General features: G+C 41.8%; 1 protein-coding gene across 3 annotated transcripts in view; it reads left to right on the top strand.

Annotated features, from left to right (window-relative positions):
- Fam227b (family with sequence similarity 227, member B) overlaps window positions 1-15796 on the top strand; it is a 166406-nt gene that overhangs the window by 44094 nt on the left and 106516 nt on the right. For all 3 annotated transcript variants that reach the window (XM_087650950.1, XM_087650949.1, NM_001013920.2), the window contains exon 11: window positions 532-666. In XM_087650950.1, coding sequence (XP_087507076.1) covers window positions 532-666 — 135 coding nt within the window. The remainder of the gene's footprint in view (window positions 1-531; window positions 667-15796) is intronic.

Genomic DNA, 15796 nt, shown 5'->3' with positions numbered 1-15796 from the left:
TCTAGATACAGCAAATAATTACAGGGATAATTATTAAAAATAAACCCACCAACCTAGAGCCCTGGCCATAATCACCCTCTCCTTTACTGAGTTCTTACCCCAAATGATTGACATCCTAGGAGACAAGCAACTGAGGTGGGGTGAGCCTTGAGTCCTGGAACTTGATGGGATGATTGAATAATTCCATCAAAAAAAATTAACAAAGCAGTTGCTGCAACCTTGGTGTTGGTTTCTCCTGGCCAATGTGACTCTTCCTGATGTGGCCCTCTGCAGTATGGCATCCTTCTCCTGAGAGCGCAGAAAAATAAACAACCTTGCCTTAACCAGCTACTATACAACATTCATACCTAATATTTTAAAACACAGGAAATCTGTCAAGAACACTCAGCCAATGTAGTACAAAGCATTATATTTTGTGCAATGGAAACTAATAATTAAAAACATACCTGGTAGCTGTATCTACAGAGACACAGGAAATGCTACTTTGTTAGTAAAAATCTGATTGGCTAAATATGCACATTACATCAACAGGTCTAAAACCTGCGCCTGGCTTTTGGACCCACTGGAAACTGCAAGACCTCTGCACAACCACCATTCATGGCTGCAGGCGTGTACCTGTGAAGTTGAGAAGGGGGATCATGTCCAGCCAGGAGCACACATCAGCCAGTAAGGAATGGGGCAACTTAGATGTGAGCAAGTAGTCACTGTCACATATGCTAGACCAGTCATTTGTCTGTTTTTCTAACAATTCAGTTTAGGGGTGGTCCTAGAATGTCATTTGATCTGTAAATTGCTGCTTCTCCCCGTCCACCTGCTGCAACATGTCTATATCAATTGTTAGGACTATGGATGTCCTCACATAGGCTGTGTGGCTAGCTAGATGGCGATGTGTCTTGCAGCAGGAAAGTTTAACCTTTTTATTCAGTACATTTGAATCATATTTCCTTTAGAGCTTAAGTCTTCTTGCATTTTGTCAAGACTTAATAAGGTTATCGAATTGCTTGCCTGTGATTTTTCCCAGTGCTTTCTTGCTTCTATATTTGACTGACTTCCTGAATCCATTTGGAAGTTATTTTTGATAAGGAGTATGATTATTTCCCCACTTTTCCTTTTCAAAATGACTAATTTATTAAATAGTCCACTTAAAAGAAAATTGAAATGCCAATTTACTTTATCTTTTTATGTTCTCCTGTTCCTTGAATTCTATGCCTAAAACTGCTCCACAAAAATCAAAGCTTCTTAACTACTCTCAATTAAGGAACAGTTAAAGACAAATTAGTTTCTCTCCTATTTAGACTTTGACTTCAGTACCAAACACAAACTTGATATACAGGTTTCATTTCTGACCAGCTGGATCAGAGCGAAGGCTTTTCAATTGAGCATGGTGTGGACAGTGCTACCTTCCAGTGTTTTCCTTCAGATATGCCAGACAAGAAGGACTGACCTTTCAGTCTACTCCTTGGCTAATGGATGATGCTACAATTATTTAACTAGCTCATTACAGCTTTGCGGATTGGTCCACTTGGAAGTGACTGATGACAAAAGGAGACATAGTTTTCTGTTCTCAGATGTATAAATACCATGACACATGATTCCTATCTGTTAGTAATTACAGGGAATTGCTTGTTTGCTACTGATATCCTTAATAAGCTTTCTAAGCCATATATAACCAAGAAAGGATCCTACATGCTAGAAGTGAAGGCACAAAAGATACTTTTTTTAATATCATGCTTTAGCGCTGGCAAGAGTCTGTCACTCTAGCAGGTAAGTGCAGTGAAAGCAGAGCCCCTTCACCTCAGGAGGCTGTCGTGACCTCACACTTCTACACAGCTTTTAGTTTCCAGGTAAGTTTTGCCACTGGATAGTTAAAGGAGTCCATCAAGACTCTCTGTGTGTATTCCTGTTGTGTATTTATTTGTCTATCAAAATTTTTGATGTTTCTTCCATTTCACAGATTTCGGGTATAATATGAATTTTTATAGCATTCATTTTTGATGCTTAACAAATATCTAGCTGGAAGAAGGTAGTGCTTTTCCACTGGCATACTCTTTTTGTAATAGATACTGATTAATACAGTGATATAACCAGTCAGATGCTGAGAGCACGAGCAATCTCAGCTCTAAATGAGACATCAGTATTTCTCCCCTAAAAGCTCAGCATCATCATAGAAGACAGGGAAGAAAGATCCCAAGAACCGGGGGTGGGGTGGGCGGTCTGGCATGAATGGTATTGCATTCACGAACTCATGGTGACTGGGACTATGTGCCCAAGATTTGCACAAGATCAAGCTAGCCAAAATTCCAGCAGGGATAGTGAGGAGCTATAGGAGGATATTGGAGTTCCCTGCACCCAAATCCTGTGGGAAAGAGAGCTGACCACCGAGGAGTGCAGACATCCTGAACCACAGAACAGACTGCTATCTCTGCACACCTCTGCCCACGTCCTGGGTCCAAGGGGAAACTGCACAGTGCCTCTGGACACAGGGATATAGGAACAGGCAGCCACTGCCGGTACCCGCGGTTCTGGTCTACGCTGAGGACCGAACTGAACCGGCCAAACAGCTCCCTGCACCCAAATCCCGTGGGGGAGAGAGCTGGACCCTCAGAAGTGTGGACACTCCTGAGAAGTCAGAGGAGAATACCCTCTGCCCAGAGTCCAGACCCAAGAGAGATTCACATAGTGCCAACTGTGCCTGCTGGGTGCAAGGACCCACGAGCAATCAGTGACAGGAAGGACCCTTTGATTCCTGCCCATGCCTAGAGCTGGAACAGTCTCCAGAAGCACCACTACACCTGAAATCAGAACACCTGTTCTCAGGAAAGGCTGAAAGAAAACAGGAAAGCAGTTCTACAGGAGTGCTGACACAGAGGCCTACAGCAGGGTCAAGTCATTCTCAGTAACAGCAAGACAAGCAAACACCAGAGACAGCCCAATGACTAGAGGCAAGTGCAGGAACCTAAGCAACAGAAACAAAGACTACTTGTCATCATCAAAGCCTAGTTCTCCCACCAAAGAAAATGCTGGATATCCAAACACACCAGAAAAGCAAGATTTAGATTTAAAAATCACATTTTTTGATAATGATGGAGGAGTTTAAGAAAGACATAAAGAACTCCCTTAAAGAAATGCAGGAAAGCACAAGTAAACAAGTAGAAGCCCTTAGAGAGGAAACACAAAAATCCCTGAAAGAATTACAGGAAAACACAACCAAACAGGTGAACGAATTGAAAATGGAAATAGAAACAATAAAGAAAGCACAAAGGGGACAACCTTGGATATAGAAAACCTAAGGAAGAGACAAGGAGCCATAGATACAAGCATCACCAACAGAATACAAGAGATAAAAGAGAGAATCTCAGGGGCAGAAGATAGCACAGAAAATGTCGATACAACTGTCAAAGATAATGTGATATGCAAAAAGCTCCTAGCCTAAAACATACAGGAAATCCAGGACACAATGAGAAGATCAAACCTAAGGATAAAAGGTATAGAAGAGAGTGAAGACTGCCAAATTAAAGGGCCAGTAAATATCTTCAACAAAATTATAGAAGAAAACTTCCCTAACCTAAAGAAAGAGAAACCCATAAACATAAAAGAAGCCTACAGAACTCCAAATAGATTGGACCAGAAGAGAAATTCCTCCCATCACATAATAGTTAAAACACCAAATGCACAAAACAAAGAAAGAATATTAAAAGCAGTAAGGGGAAAATGTCAAGTGACATATAAAGGCAGACCTTTAAGAATTACACCAGACTTCTCACCAGAGACTATGAAAGCCAGAAGATCCTGGACAGATGTCATACAGACCCTAAGAGAACACAAATGCCAGCCCAAGTTACCGAATCCAGCAAAACTCTCAATTAACATAGATGGAGAAACCAAGATATTCCATGACAAAACCAAATTTACACAATATCTTTCTACTAATCCAGCCCTACAAAGGATAATAGATGGAAAACTCCAACACAAGGAGAGAAACTACACCATAGAGAAAGCAAGAATATAATTTCCTGGCAATGAAACCAAAAGAGAAACAAACAAACATAATTCCACCTCTAACAATAAGAATAACAGAAAGCAACAATCATTATATCTTTATTTCTCTCAAATCAACGGACTCAAATCCCCAATTAAAAGACATAGACTAACAGACTGGATATGTAAAGAGGACCCAACATTTTGCTGCATGCAAGAAATACAACTCAGAGACAAAGACAGACACTACTTCAGAGTAAATGGCTGGAAAACAACTTCCCAAGCAAATGGCCCAAAGAAACAAGCTGGAGTTGCCATTCTAATATCAAATAAAATTGAATTTCAACCAAAAGTCATTAAAAAAGATAAGGAAGGACACTTCATATTCATCAAAGGAAAAATCCACCAAGATGAGCTCTCACTCCTAAATATCTATGTTCCAAATGTAAGGACACCTATATTCATAAAAGAAACCTTACTAAAGCTCAAAGCACACATTGCACCTCACACAGTAATAGTAGGAGATTTCAACACCCCACTCTCATCAATGGACAGATCATGGAAACAGAAATTAAACAGAGACATAGAGAAACTAACAGAAGTTATGAACCAAATGGATTTAACAGATATTTATAGAACATTCCATCCTAAATAAAAAGGATATACCTTCTTTTCAGTACCTCATGGAACCTTCTCCAAAATTGACCATATACTAGGTCATAAAACAGGCCTCAACAGATACATGAAGATAAAAATAATCCCATGCACCTATCAGATCACCACGGACTAAGACTGGTCTTCAATAACAACAATAATGACAGAAAGCCCACATATATATGGAAGTTGAACAATGCTCTACTCAATGACAACTTGGTCAAGGAAGAAATAAAGAAACAAATTAAAGACTTCTTAGAATTTAATGAAAATGAAGATACAACATTCCCAAACTTTTGGGACACAATGAAAGCAGTACGAAGAGGAAAACTCATAGCTCTGAGTGCCTGCAAAAAGAAACAGGAGAGAGCATATGTGAGCAGCTTGACAGCACACCTAAAAGCTCTAGAACAAAAAGAAATAAATAAACCCAAGAGGAGTAGAAGACAGGAAATAATCAAACTCAGAGCTGAAATCAAGCAAGTAGAAGCGAAAAGGACTGTACAAAGAATCAACAAAACCAGGAGCTGGTTCTTTGAGAAAATCAACAAGATAGATAAACCCTTAGCCAGACTAACCAGAGGTCACAGAAAGTGTATCCAAATTAACAAAATCAGAAATGAAAAAGGAGACATAACAACAGAATCTGAAGAAATTTTAAAAAATCATCAGATTCCTCTACAAAAGCCTATATTCAACAAAACTGAAAAATCTGCAAGAAATTTTCTACACAGATACCAGGTTCCAAAGTTAAATCAGGAACAAATAAACCATCTAAACAACCCCATAACTCCTAAAGAAATACAAGCAGTTATTAAAAGTCTCCTAACCAAAAAGAACCCAGGTCCAGATGGGTTCAGTATAGAATTCTATGAGAACTCCATAGAAGACCTCATACCAATACTGTCCAAACTATCCCACAAAATAGAAACAGATGGAGCCTACCGAATTCCTTCTATGAAGCCACAATTACTCTTATACCTAAACCACACAAAGACCCAACAAAGAAAGAGAACTTCAGACCAATTTCCCTTTTGAATATTGACACAAAAATACTCAATAAAATTTTTGCAAACCAAATCCAAGAACACATCAAAATAATCATCCATCACGATTAAGTAGGCTTCATCCCAGGGATGCAGGGATGGTTTAATATATGAAAATCCATCAATGTAATCCACTATATAAACAAACTCAAAGATAAGAACCACATGATCATTTCATTAGATGCTGAGAATGAATTTCACAAAATTCAACACTTCTTCGTGATAAAAGTCCTGGAAAGATCAGAAATTCAAGGCCCATATCTAAACATACTAAAAGCAATATACAGCAATATCAAACAAAATGGAGAGAAACAATCCCACTAAAATCAGGGACTAGAGAAGGCTGCCCACTCTCTCCCTATTTATTCAATATAGTACTCGAAGTCCTAGTCAGAGCAATCAGACAGTGAGAGGAGGTCAAAGGCATACAAATTGGAAGGGAAGAAATCAAAATATCACGATTTGCAGATGATACAATAGTGTACTTAAGTGACCCCAAAAGTTCCACCAGAGAACTACTTAACCTGATAAACAACTTCAGCAAAGTGTCGGGGTATAAAATTAACTCAAGGAAATCAGTAGCCTTCCTCTACTCTAAGGATAAACAGGCTGAAAAAGAAATTAAGGAGATGACACCCTTCACAGTAGTCCCAAGTAATATAAAATATCTTGGTATGACATTAACCAAGCAAGTGAAAGATCTGTATGACAAGAACTTCAAGTCTCTGAAGAAAGAAATTGGGGAAGATCTCAGAAGATGGAAAGATGTTCATGGCTTGGCAGGATTAATATATAAAGATGACCATTTTGCCAAAAGCAATCTATAGATTCAATGCAATTCCCTTCAAAATTCCTACTCAATTCTTTATAGAGATAGAAAGAGCAATTTGCAAATTCATTTGGAATAACAAAAAACCTAGGATAGCGAAAAACTCAACAATAAAAGAACTTCTGGGGGAATCACCATCCCTGACTTCAGGCAATAGTCATAAAAACTGTATGGTATTGGTACAGAGACAGGCAGATAGATCAGTGGAACAGATTTGAAGACTCAGAAATGAACCCACATACCTATAGTCCCTTGATCTTTGACAAAGGAGCTAAAATCACCCAATGGAAGAAGGATAGCATTTTCAACAAATGGTGCTGGTTCAGCTGGAGGTCAGCATGTAAAAGAATGCAAATTTATCCATTCTCATCACCATGTACAAAGTCCAAGTGGATCAAGGAACTCCACATCAAACCAGATACACTTAAAGTAATAGAAGAAAAAGTGGGCAAGAGTCTCAAACACATGAGCATTGGGGAAAATTTCCTGAATGAAACACCAATCGCTCATACTCTAAGATCAAGAATTGACAAGTGGGACCTCATAAAACTGCAAAGCTTCTGTAAGGCAAAAGACACTGTCATTAGGACAAAACGGCAACCAACAGATTGGAAAAATATCTTTACCAATCCTACATCTGATAGAGGGCTAATATCCAAAATATACAAAGAACTCAAGAAGCTAGACTCCAGAGAGACAAATAACCCTATTAAAAAATGGGGCACAGAGCTAAACAAAACTTTCTCAGATGAGGAATATTGAATGGCCAAAAAAGCACCTAAAGAAATGTTCAACATCCTTAGTCATCAGGGAAATGCAAATCAAAACAACCCTGAGATTCCACCTCACACCAGTCAGAATGACTAAGATTAAAAAAAACTCAGGTGACAGCAGATGCTGGCGAGGATGTGGAGAAAGAGGAACACTCCTCCATTGTTGGTGGGATTGCAGACTGGTACAACCATTCTGGAAATCTGTCTGGAGGTTCCCCAGAAAATTGGACATTGCACTACCTGAGGACCCAGCTATACCTCTCTTGGGCATATACCCAAAAGATGCTCCAACATACAACAAAGACACATGCTCCACTATGTTCATAGCAGCCTTATTTATAATAGCCAGAAGCTGGAAAGAACCCAGATGGCCTTCAACAGAGGAATGGATTCCAAAAAATGTGATACATATACACAATGGTGTACTACTCAGCTATCAAAAACAATGACTTCATGAAATTCATAGGCAAATGGAATGAATTAGACAATATGATCCTGAGTGAGGTGACTCAATCACAGAAAAGCACACTTGGTATGCACTCATTGATAAGTGGATATTAGCCCAAAAGCTCGAATTATCCAAGAGGCAATCCACAGACCACAGAGAGCTCAAGAAGAAGGATAACCAAAATGCAGATGCTCCCACTCCTTCTTAAAAGGGGGAAAATATCCATACGAGGGGATATGGAAGCAAAGTTTAGAGCAGCGACTCAAGGAATGGCCATTCGGAGCCTGCCCCACATGTGGCCCATATATATACAGCCACCAAAACTAGATAAGATTGATGAAGCTAAAAAATGCATGCTGAAAGGGACCGGATATAGATCTCTCCTGAGAGACACATCCAGAGCATGTCCAATACAGAGGTCAATGCTAGCAGCAAACCACTGAACTGAGAATGTGGCCCCCTTTGTGGGAATTGGAGGAAGTATTGAAAGAGCTGAAGGAGCTTGCAACCCCACATAAACAACAATGCCAACCAACCAGAGCTTCCAGGGACTAAACCACTACTGAAAGACTGACCCAGGGCTCCAACTGCATATGTAGCAGAGAATAGCCTTGTCGGAGCACCAGGGGAAAGGGAAACCCTTGGTCCTGCCAAGGTTGGACCCCCAGTGCAGGGGAATATGGGGTGGGAGGCAGTAAGGGGGATGTATAGGGGAAATACCCGTATGGGGGAGAGGGAGGGGAGGGAATGGGGGCTTATAGTCAGGAAACCGGGAAGGGAAATAACATTTGAATGCAAGTAAAGAAATCTATCTAATAAAAATTTAAATATATATATATATATAATTTAAAAAATAGAAAATTAGGTCACAATTTATATCTATCATGTGTAATATGCAATCATATGTGATAATTATCTTCTTTCATACGTACTTCAAATAGTAGTAATTTTGTAAATCCTTGGGAAAACTGAAGATAAGTATTAGTCAAACAAAAAAAAAAAAAAAGGAGAGGATATTGGCAGCTGAGGGCTCCTGGGGAAGGCGGTGTCAGGTTTCTTCAGGAGTGTGCCCCAGCAGAGACTGACCAAGCTCAGCAGATGATCCCAGACCCATGCATCCTTGCACTTACTAGCAGCACTAGATGCACTCAGTGGTTATTTAAAGAGGGGATAGAAAGCATGTAATTTTGGAATGGGAACATTTTGGTGAGTAGGGTGAAGGGAGAGAATAGAATTATGGATTTTATCAAAACGTATTATATATAACGTATTTTAAAATGTGGTTCAAGATTTTTAAATAATGTAAACAAAAATATTTAAAATCATGTCTACAGTTACTCTCAGATTATAAAGACAATCTATATCAATGTTGACTATACATAAGCATGCAGAAGATAATTCACAATAATATTAGATTATGATAAATACATCTCTGTAAAAGAAAATTTTAACATTTTTATAGTTTATTTTTATTTTATGTGTATTAGTGTTTTTTCTGCATGTATGTCTAAGCACCGCATGTATACCTGATGCCCTCAGAGACCCCTAGAACTGGAGTTACAGAAAGTTGTGAGCCCCAGTTTAGGTACTACAAATAAACCTAGACCCTCCAGAAGAGCAGCCAGTGCTCTGAACAACCAATCCATCTCTCCAGTCCCCTAAAATTGTAAAAGTACTTCTGTGACAGGACCTTACCATGGAGCCCTGCATCCTGGAACTAGCTCCCTAGAGCAGGCTGTCCTTCAACTCAGAGGTCTGCCTGCTTTTGCCTTTGCTGGGTACTGGAGTTAAAATCATGAGCCACCATGCCTACTGAGGCCTTGAAGATGACACCAAGTCCCCTGGAACTAGTGTCATAAAGTTGTGAAGTGTCCAATGTGGGTGCTTGTAACCAAGCCCAGGTCCTCTGCAAGAGCAGCAATTATGTTAACCACTGAGCATCTCTCCAGCCTTAATATACTCTTTTTACTATCATTTTTTGAGTTAATGAATATAGCTGATTGGAGTTTTCTTATCACGAAGCCAACACTTTCCTCTTCTCACCATTGGGAAACCTCACAAACACTGGACAAAGTAATAGTGAAGTCAGTGAACTTAAAGACAACTTCTTTGAATATTCCAATCAGATGAAAGAAAAAGAGAAAATAGAAAAAGAAAAGAGGAAAGACAAAGAAGAACACAAAAATCAAAAGCAAAACCAAACCAGAGGCATGTAGGCACCATTACACAAACAATATCTGAATCTGACTCTTGGGGGTCTTAAAAGAGGGAAAGTATAAAATATCTGTAAAACAATAATCCTAGACAGCCCTAATCTTGGAAAAGATACAGACATTTGGGTTCAGGAGTCCCAAAAGCCCTAACCAATTTTTGGTATTTGTAATGGACTTGACAGTTTCTGCTCAACAATCTGAACATGAGCTTGTGGACTTATGGTGGTTTGCCTGTCGTCTTGTCCTGCCTAACCAACAGCCAAGTTTTTACCAGTTTTGTTCCACTGCCACCCTGCTGTCCTCCAAGTGACTTCAGACTGTGCTCTGAGATGGGGATAGCAATCACAAACCTGCAGAGGGATTTTATCATATCTAATGCATGCTGTTTCTAAGAATGGACTTTTATGTACCTTATATTCCATAGTGGCTTCATTGGCAGAATGGTGACAGCTCTTTCTTGCGTTTGTGTTCCTTCTAGTGCTAACTATAAATAGAGACATGATAGAAACCTGGATCGGCAAGGAGTAAGGCTTGTCACTGTGCTAAAGAGGAGATAGTGGGCCAGAACTAGGTTACAAAGGAGTTTGCTTTGTTTTTTTCACTTGTCTTGTGACTTCTCATTGCAGTGAGAGCATTAGAGATTATGAGGGAGTAGAAAAGTCTACATCCCCCATTCTCTATTCACTGATAGAGCTGACCTGGGAACAAGCCTGGGCCTCAGTGTTTCAAGAGGAAACGTAACTCCTGGAGGTGACTCCAATGTACATCCTGTGTGAAAGCCAATAGCTTTTGATTCTTTTCAGATTTTGTTTTGTTTAGGACAGTGATTCTCACCCTTCCTAATGCTGTGAGCCCTTAATACAGTTCCTCATGTTGTGGTGACCCCCAACCATAAAATTATGTCATTGCTACTTCATAACTGTAATCTTGCTATTGTTATGAATCATAATTTAAGTATCTGTATTTTTGATGGCCATAGGTGACCCCTGTGAAAGGGTCATTCGACCCCAAAGGAGCAAAGTACCACTGACTTAGATGGTCATGGACAACTATGAGTGTTTAAGCATTCCTCTGTACTCTGTGAAAAAACTCTTAATATTTTAAAGGAAATTCAAATGACATCTATGATCTTATTCTCTTAAAGTAGTGAAGTTAAGAGAATTATTTTCAGGTTGAGTCTCAAGACATGATGATATTCTTATGTGGAGGTCAGGTGACATTGTCAGTTCTCTCCATGTCAGACCTAAGAAGGCACAATGCAAGCTAACAAAAACAGATATGACCCAAGCCTTCTCTCATTCCCCTGTGAAAGAAAGGACCAGTTTTCCACAGAAAATATGCCTGCTTCATCTGTTTCTCTACGAATGCTTGAATTAGGCTGTAAAGCATGTGGGTCTATGGCAAAGCCTTAAATGGTCATCTAATGAATGACTTGCAATAAACACTTTACAATGGCCTCCCTTTCTAGTGTGCACTGCAGGGGAATACCTCCCCTTCTCTATGTACAGAAGTAACATCATGCTGAAGATTGTTTCTTTTCATAATGTTTATTAAATTTATTTAATTATTCACTGTACATCTCAATATCAGCCCCCATCTCCTCCCTCATACAGACCCTCTCCCCATTCCTCACTCCCCTTCTTCTTTGAAAAGGGAAGCCCCCTCTAGGTATCACCCACCACCACCACACTGCCCCAGCACCTCAAGTCAATGCAGGACTAGCATATCCTCTCTGGCTGAGACCAGACAAGGCAGCCCAGTTAGAGGAACAGATCCACTGGAGACTTTATTAAAACTATGGCTTCCATTCAAGAACTTTTATTCTCCGATTCACTGTTTTGTAGGAAATAAACTTCTTTTGAGAAATGATGCTCTGAAGAGGCCATAATGAGGAGCTGATGTTTGTAGCTACAGCCAGTGCAGGGTAGTCTGGATTTCCCTCAGGACTGAGAGTTGAGATTAGTGGCTTCCCTGGTTAATACCTTGATTACCACTTTATGAGGGCTTGTAGACAGGGCACCCAGATAATTATAAGACAAAAGAACTGTTGTGCTAGGTTATTAAATTTTCATGGTGTACACCACAATAACTAACACAAAGCACACCCAGAGAGAAGAAGGAATGACTGCTGTTCATATCATGGCATGGCCTTCAGAAAACGCAGGATGGTGATTTGGGACATAGGATGGTCACCGTCTGGAAGCAAGTGGGAAACTTCTCAGGAGAGTAAGTGCCTGGATACCTGGGAGGTGTTGCTTTATAAAGAAGTCGGAGTTTGGTAAGATAGTAGGATTTTATTATTTCTTGCTTCCTGTCAAGTCTCAATTCAAAAGAAATCGATAAAATGTTCAAAATTGGAGAGCAAATGGGAGTGTGATGGAATAAGTCACTGTCATTGAATACTGAAGCTTTGCTGACTGTGGTAGAGTAAGCAAAGAGTTACCTGACAGTACCACTGAGGGAGCTGCTCGTGAGGCTTTAACAAGCTGATCCACAGTAAGAACATTCGAAGAACTCTAACCCTCTGCTTTAAGGTCATCTTAGAAATGGCCACATGGTGATAATCTGCTACTCACATAGGCCCATGTCAGGGGCACACACACACAAACACGCGTGCACACACACACACACACACACACACACACACAAACATACACACACACACACACACACACAGGCGCACATGGAAAAGCCTAAGGTTGAGTGTCTTCTGCTAGCACTCTCCACCTTGGTTTTTGAGCAGGTCTCCCTCTGGGACTGTAGCTCACCTCTTGGCCAGCCTGCCTGGCAGGAAGGCACCAGGAATCTGCCTCTCTCTGTCTCTCCCCAGCATTAAGAATCAATGAAGTATTTTCACTGACTAATGACCATTCACATTAGGTTTAAATATTAAGATCACATTTTTACAGAAACGATCTTAGCTTAATGTGTTTGTCTCTCCCTGTATTATTTGTATGTGAGGTTGGACACATTTGTCTCATCGTTGTGACATGGGGTGAGGGAGAAAGCGAAGCCTTGCAGTAAGTCTCAGATAGCCACTGAAAACTTCAGTTTCGTTCACTAATGTTAACTGGAGATATTGTCACGTTAAAGTGAATACAAGTGTTACCAGAGCAAAAGGCAAAACTCACATGAATTGCAAGAAAACAGATTTTAAATTGAAATGTGACACTTTCTATCTTTAGAGAGATATCTTTTTTTTCTTTTACTTTTGAATGATTCTTTGTGAATTTCACATCATCTGTTCCAGTCCCACTCATCTTTCTATCCCTTCTGCCCTTGCAACCTCCCCTCCAAAAGAAAATAAAAAGAAATAATAAAAAAACAAAACCAAAATACTATCATGGAAGGTACAGTGTGTCAGTGTGTCCCATGGTGCACCCTTTTGTCCACACATCTTTACTTGCAAATGTTCCCTGTAGTGAGTCATTGGTCTGGTTTGAGGCCTCTGGCCTCTGCTCCACCATCAATACTGGATCCTCACCAGGACTCCTCTCAGATGTCCTGTTGTCCTGTGTCATGGAGCTTCTGCAGGACTGGCCCCTTCACATGCTCCAGGAGTTCATACATGAGGTAGATACTAGGCTAGGCCAACTCAAACCCCTGAGTCTGGGCCTGGATGGTAGCTGAGTTGGTGAGCCTGGCAGCTCTCCTGAAGCCACCATCACACCACCAGGGCGAGCTCCCCAGTACTGCCCCACCGCTCACCCAGTGCTGCAGCTGACAAGGAGCATGGATGGCTCTTCTGTCTTCATGCCTTCAGGGCCAGCTCACCTACATCCACACCACCAAAGACAGTTCTACTGCACTGCCCAGTCAAGTACAGGGCCAGCTCTCCCGAATGCTGCAGCTAGTGAGAGGTGGGGCCATCTCTCCCATGATCACACCCTACGGGGCTCACCTGTGCACTCATCCCCAGGGTCAGCAGGGCTAGCTTGGAAAGCTGTCTTTACTCGATTTCTTAGGATGTCATTGTACCCTGTAACTGGGGATCGTGGATCAGAGTATCTCCACAATCACTCTTCATGTTTTTGATGTCCTAGAAACTAGAAAGAACCCCTCTGAGTGATAGAACCACTAACTTGCCTTCTCTTTCATAACTGAGTTGAATTTATAACAACTTAAAGGTCGAAGAAAGCTTTAGACAGGAATATTCTGATTATGAAAATGTCTTCTGTGATACTTTTCATTTATAATAAAGAAGCTCACATAAACATTGCTTAGGACTCGAATTGGAAATCACATTCCTTTCTCCTTTAGAGTCAAATCATAATGGTATCATTATGTACCAAGTGAGTTGACAAGTAAACCACAAGTATTCTCACATAAAAAGATGACATCTTGATAGAAATCAAAATCAAGCAAAACAAGGACATCACTGACAATCTGAGAGTAAGACACCAGCTAAGTGACTGAGACCCCAAGGCAAGCTGCATTCATCCAGTGCCTAGCATGTGTTAAAAATCGTTGTTTACTGATGTGAAAGAGGAAAAAGATGCAGGCCTCATAAACTTCCAAGACTCTAGAATTCTAAATGTATTTGACTAAAGCAAATTTTTTGAAATCTGTTAAAAAAAAAGTGCTGGGCCAGGCGAGATGGGTCATCAGCTAAGAGCACATGCACTCTTGGAAAGGACCCAAGTTCCGTTTCTGTACCCTCTGCACCATGGCTATCCACACTCATTATATACCCGTAAAGACACACATAGGTACGTAACTTAAAAATAACAATAGCCAACCGCCTGGTCAGGTGGGCACTCCTGAGGCTGCAGAGCGGAAGAGACCACCAACACTGCTCACCCCTGCCCACATCCCTGGCCCAAGAGGAAACTGTATAAGGCCTCTGGGCTCCCGTGGGGGAGGGCCCAGGAGCGGCAGGACCCCGCCGGACCCTGAAGGAAACAGACCGGATAAACAGTTCTCTGCACCCAAATCCCGTGGGAGGGAGAGCTAAACCTTCAGAGAGGCGGACAAGCCTGGGAAACCAGAAGAGACTGCTCCCTGCACACACATCTCGGACGCCAGAGGAAAAAGCCAAAGACCATCTGGAACCCTGGTGCACTGAAGCTCCCGGAAGGGGCGGCACAGGTCTTCCTGGTTGCTGCCGCTGCAGAGAGTCCCTGGGCAGCACCCCACGAGCAAACCTGAGCCTCGGGACTACAGGTAAGACCAAATTTTTCTGCTGCAAGAAAGCTGCCTGGTGAGCTTGGGATACATGGAAGCAGAATTTCTCTAGGACCCAGCACGTTCTGTGTTTACCGGAAGTCCCCCACCCTCGGATCCCGGCACGCAGCAGCTCTCTGCTCCCAGACCCAGTGAGAGAGAAACCCAACCGCCTGGTCAGGTGGGCACTCCTGAGGCTGCAGAGCGGAAGAGACCACCAACACTGCTCACCACTGCCCACATCCCTGGCCCAAGAGGAAACTGTATAAGGCCTCTGGGCTCCCGTGGGGGAGGGCCCAGGAGCGGCAGGACCCCGCCGGACCCTGAAGGAAACAGACCGGATAAACAGTTCTCTGCACCCAAATCCCGTGGGAGGGAGAGCTAAACCTTCAGAGAGGCGGACAAGCCTGGGAAACCAGAAGAGACTGCTCCCTGCACACACATCTCGGACGCCAGAGGAAAAAGCCAAAGACCATCTGGAACCCTGGTGCACTGAAGCTCCCGGAAGGGGCGGCACAGGTCTTCCTGGTTGCTGCCGCTGCAGAGAGCCCCTGGGCAGCACCCCACGAGCAAACCTGAGCCTCGGGACCACAGGTAAGACCAAATTTTCTGCTGCAAGAAAGCTGCCTGGTGACCTCAAGACACAGGCCCACAGGAACAGCTGAAGACCTGTAGAGAGGAAAAACTACACG

This window comes from Rattus norvegicus, chromosome 3, assembly GCF_021556685.1.
Source record: "Rattus norvegicus strain SHRSP/BbbUtx chromosome 3, alternate assembly SHRSP_T2T, whole genome shotgun sequence".
Taxonomy (NCBI): Eukaryota; Metazoa; Chordata; class Mammalia; order Rodentia; family Muridae; genus Rattus; species Rattus norvegicus.
This window is presented reverse-complemented; position numbering and strand designations above follow the sequence as displayed.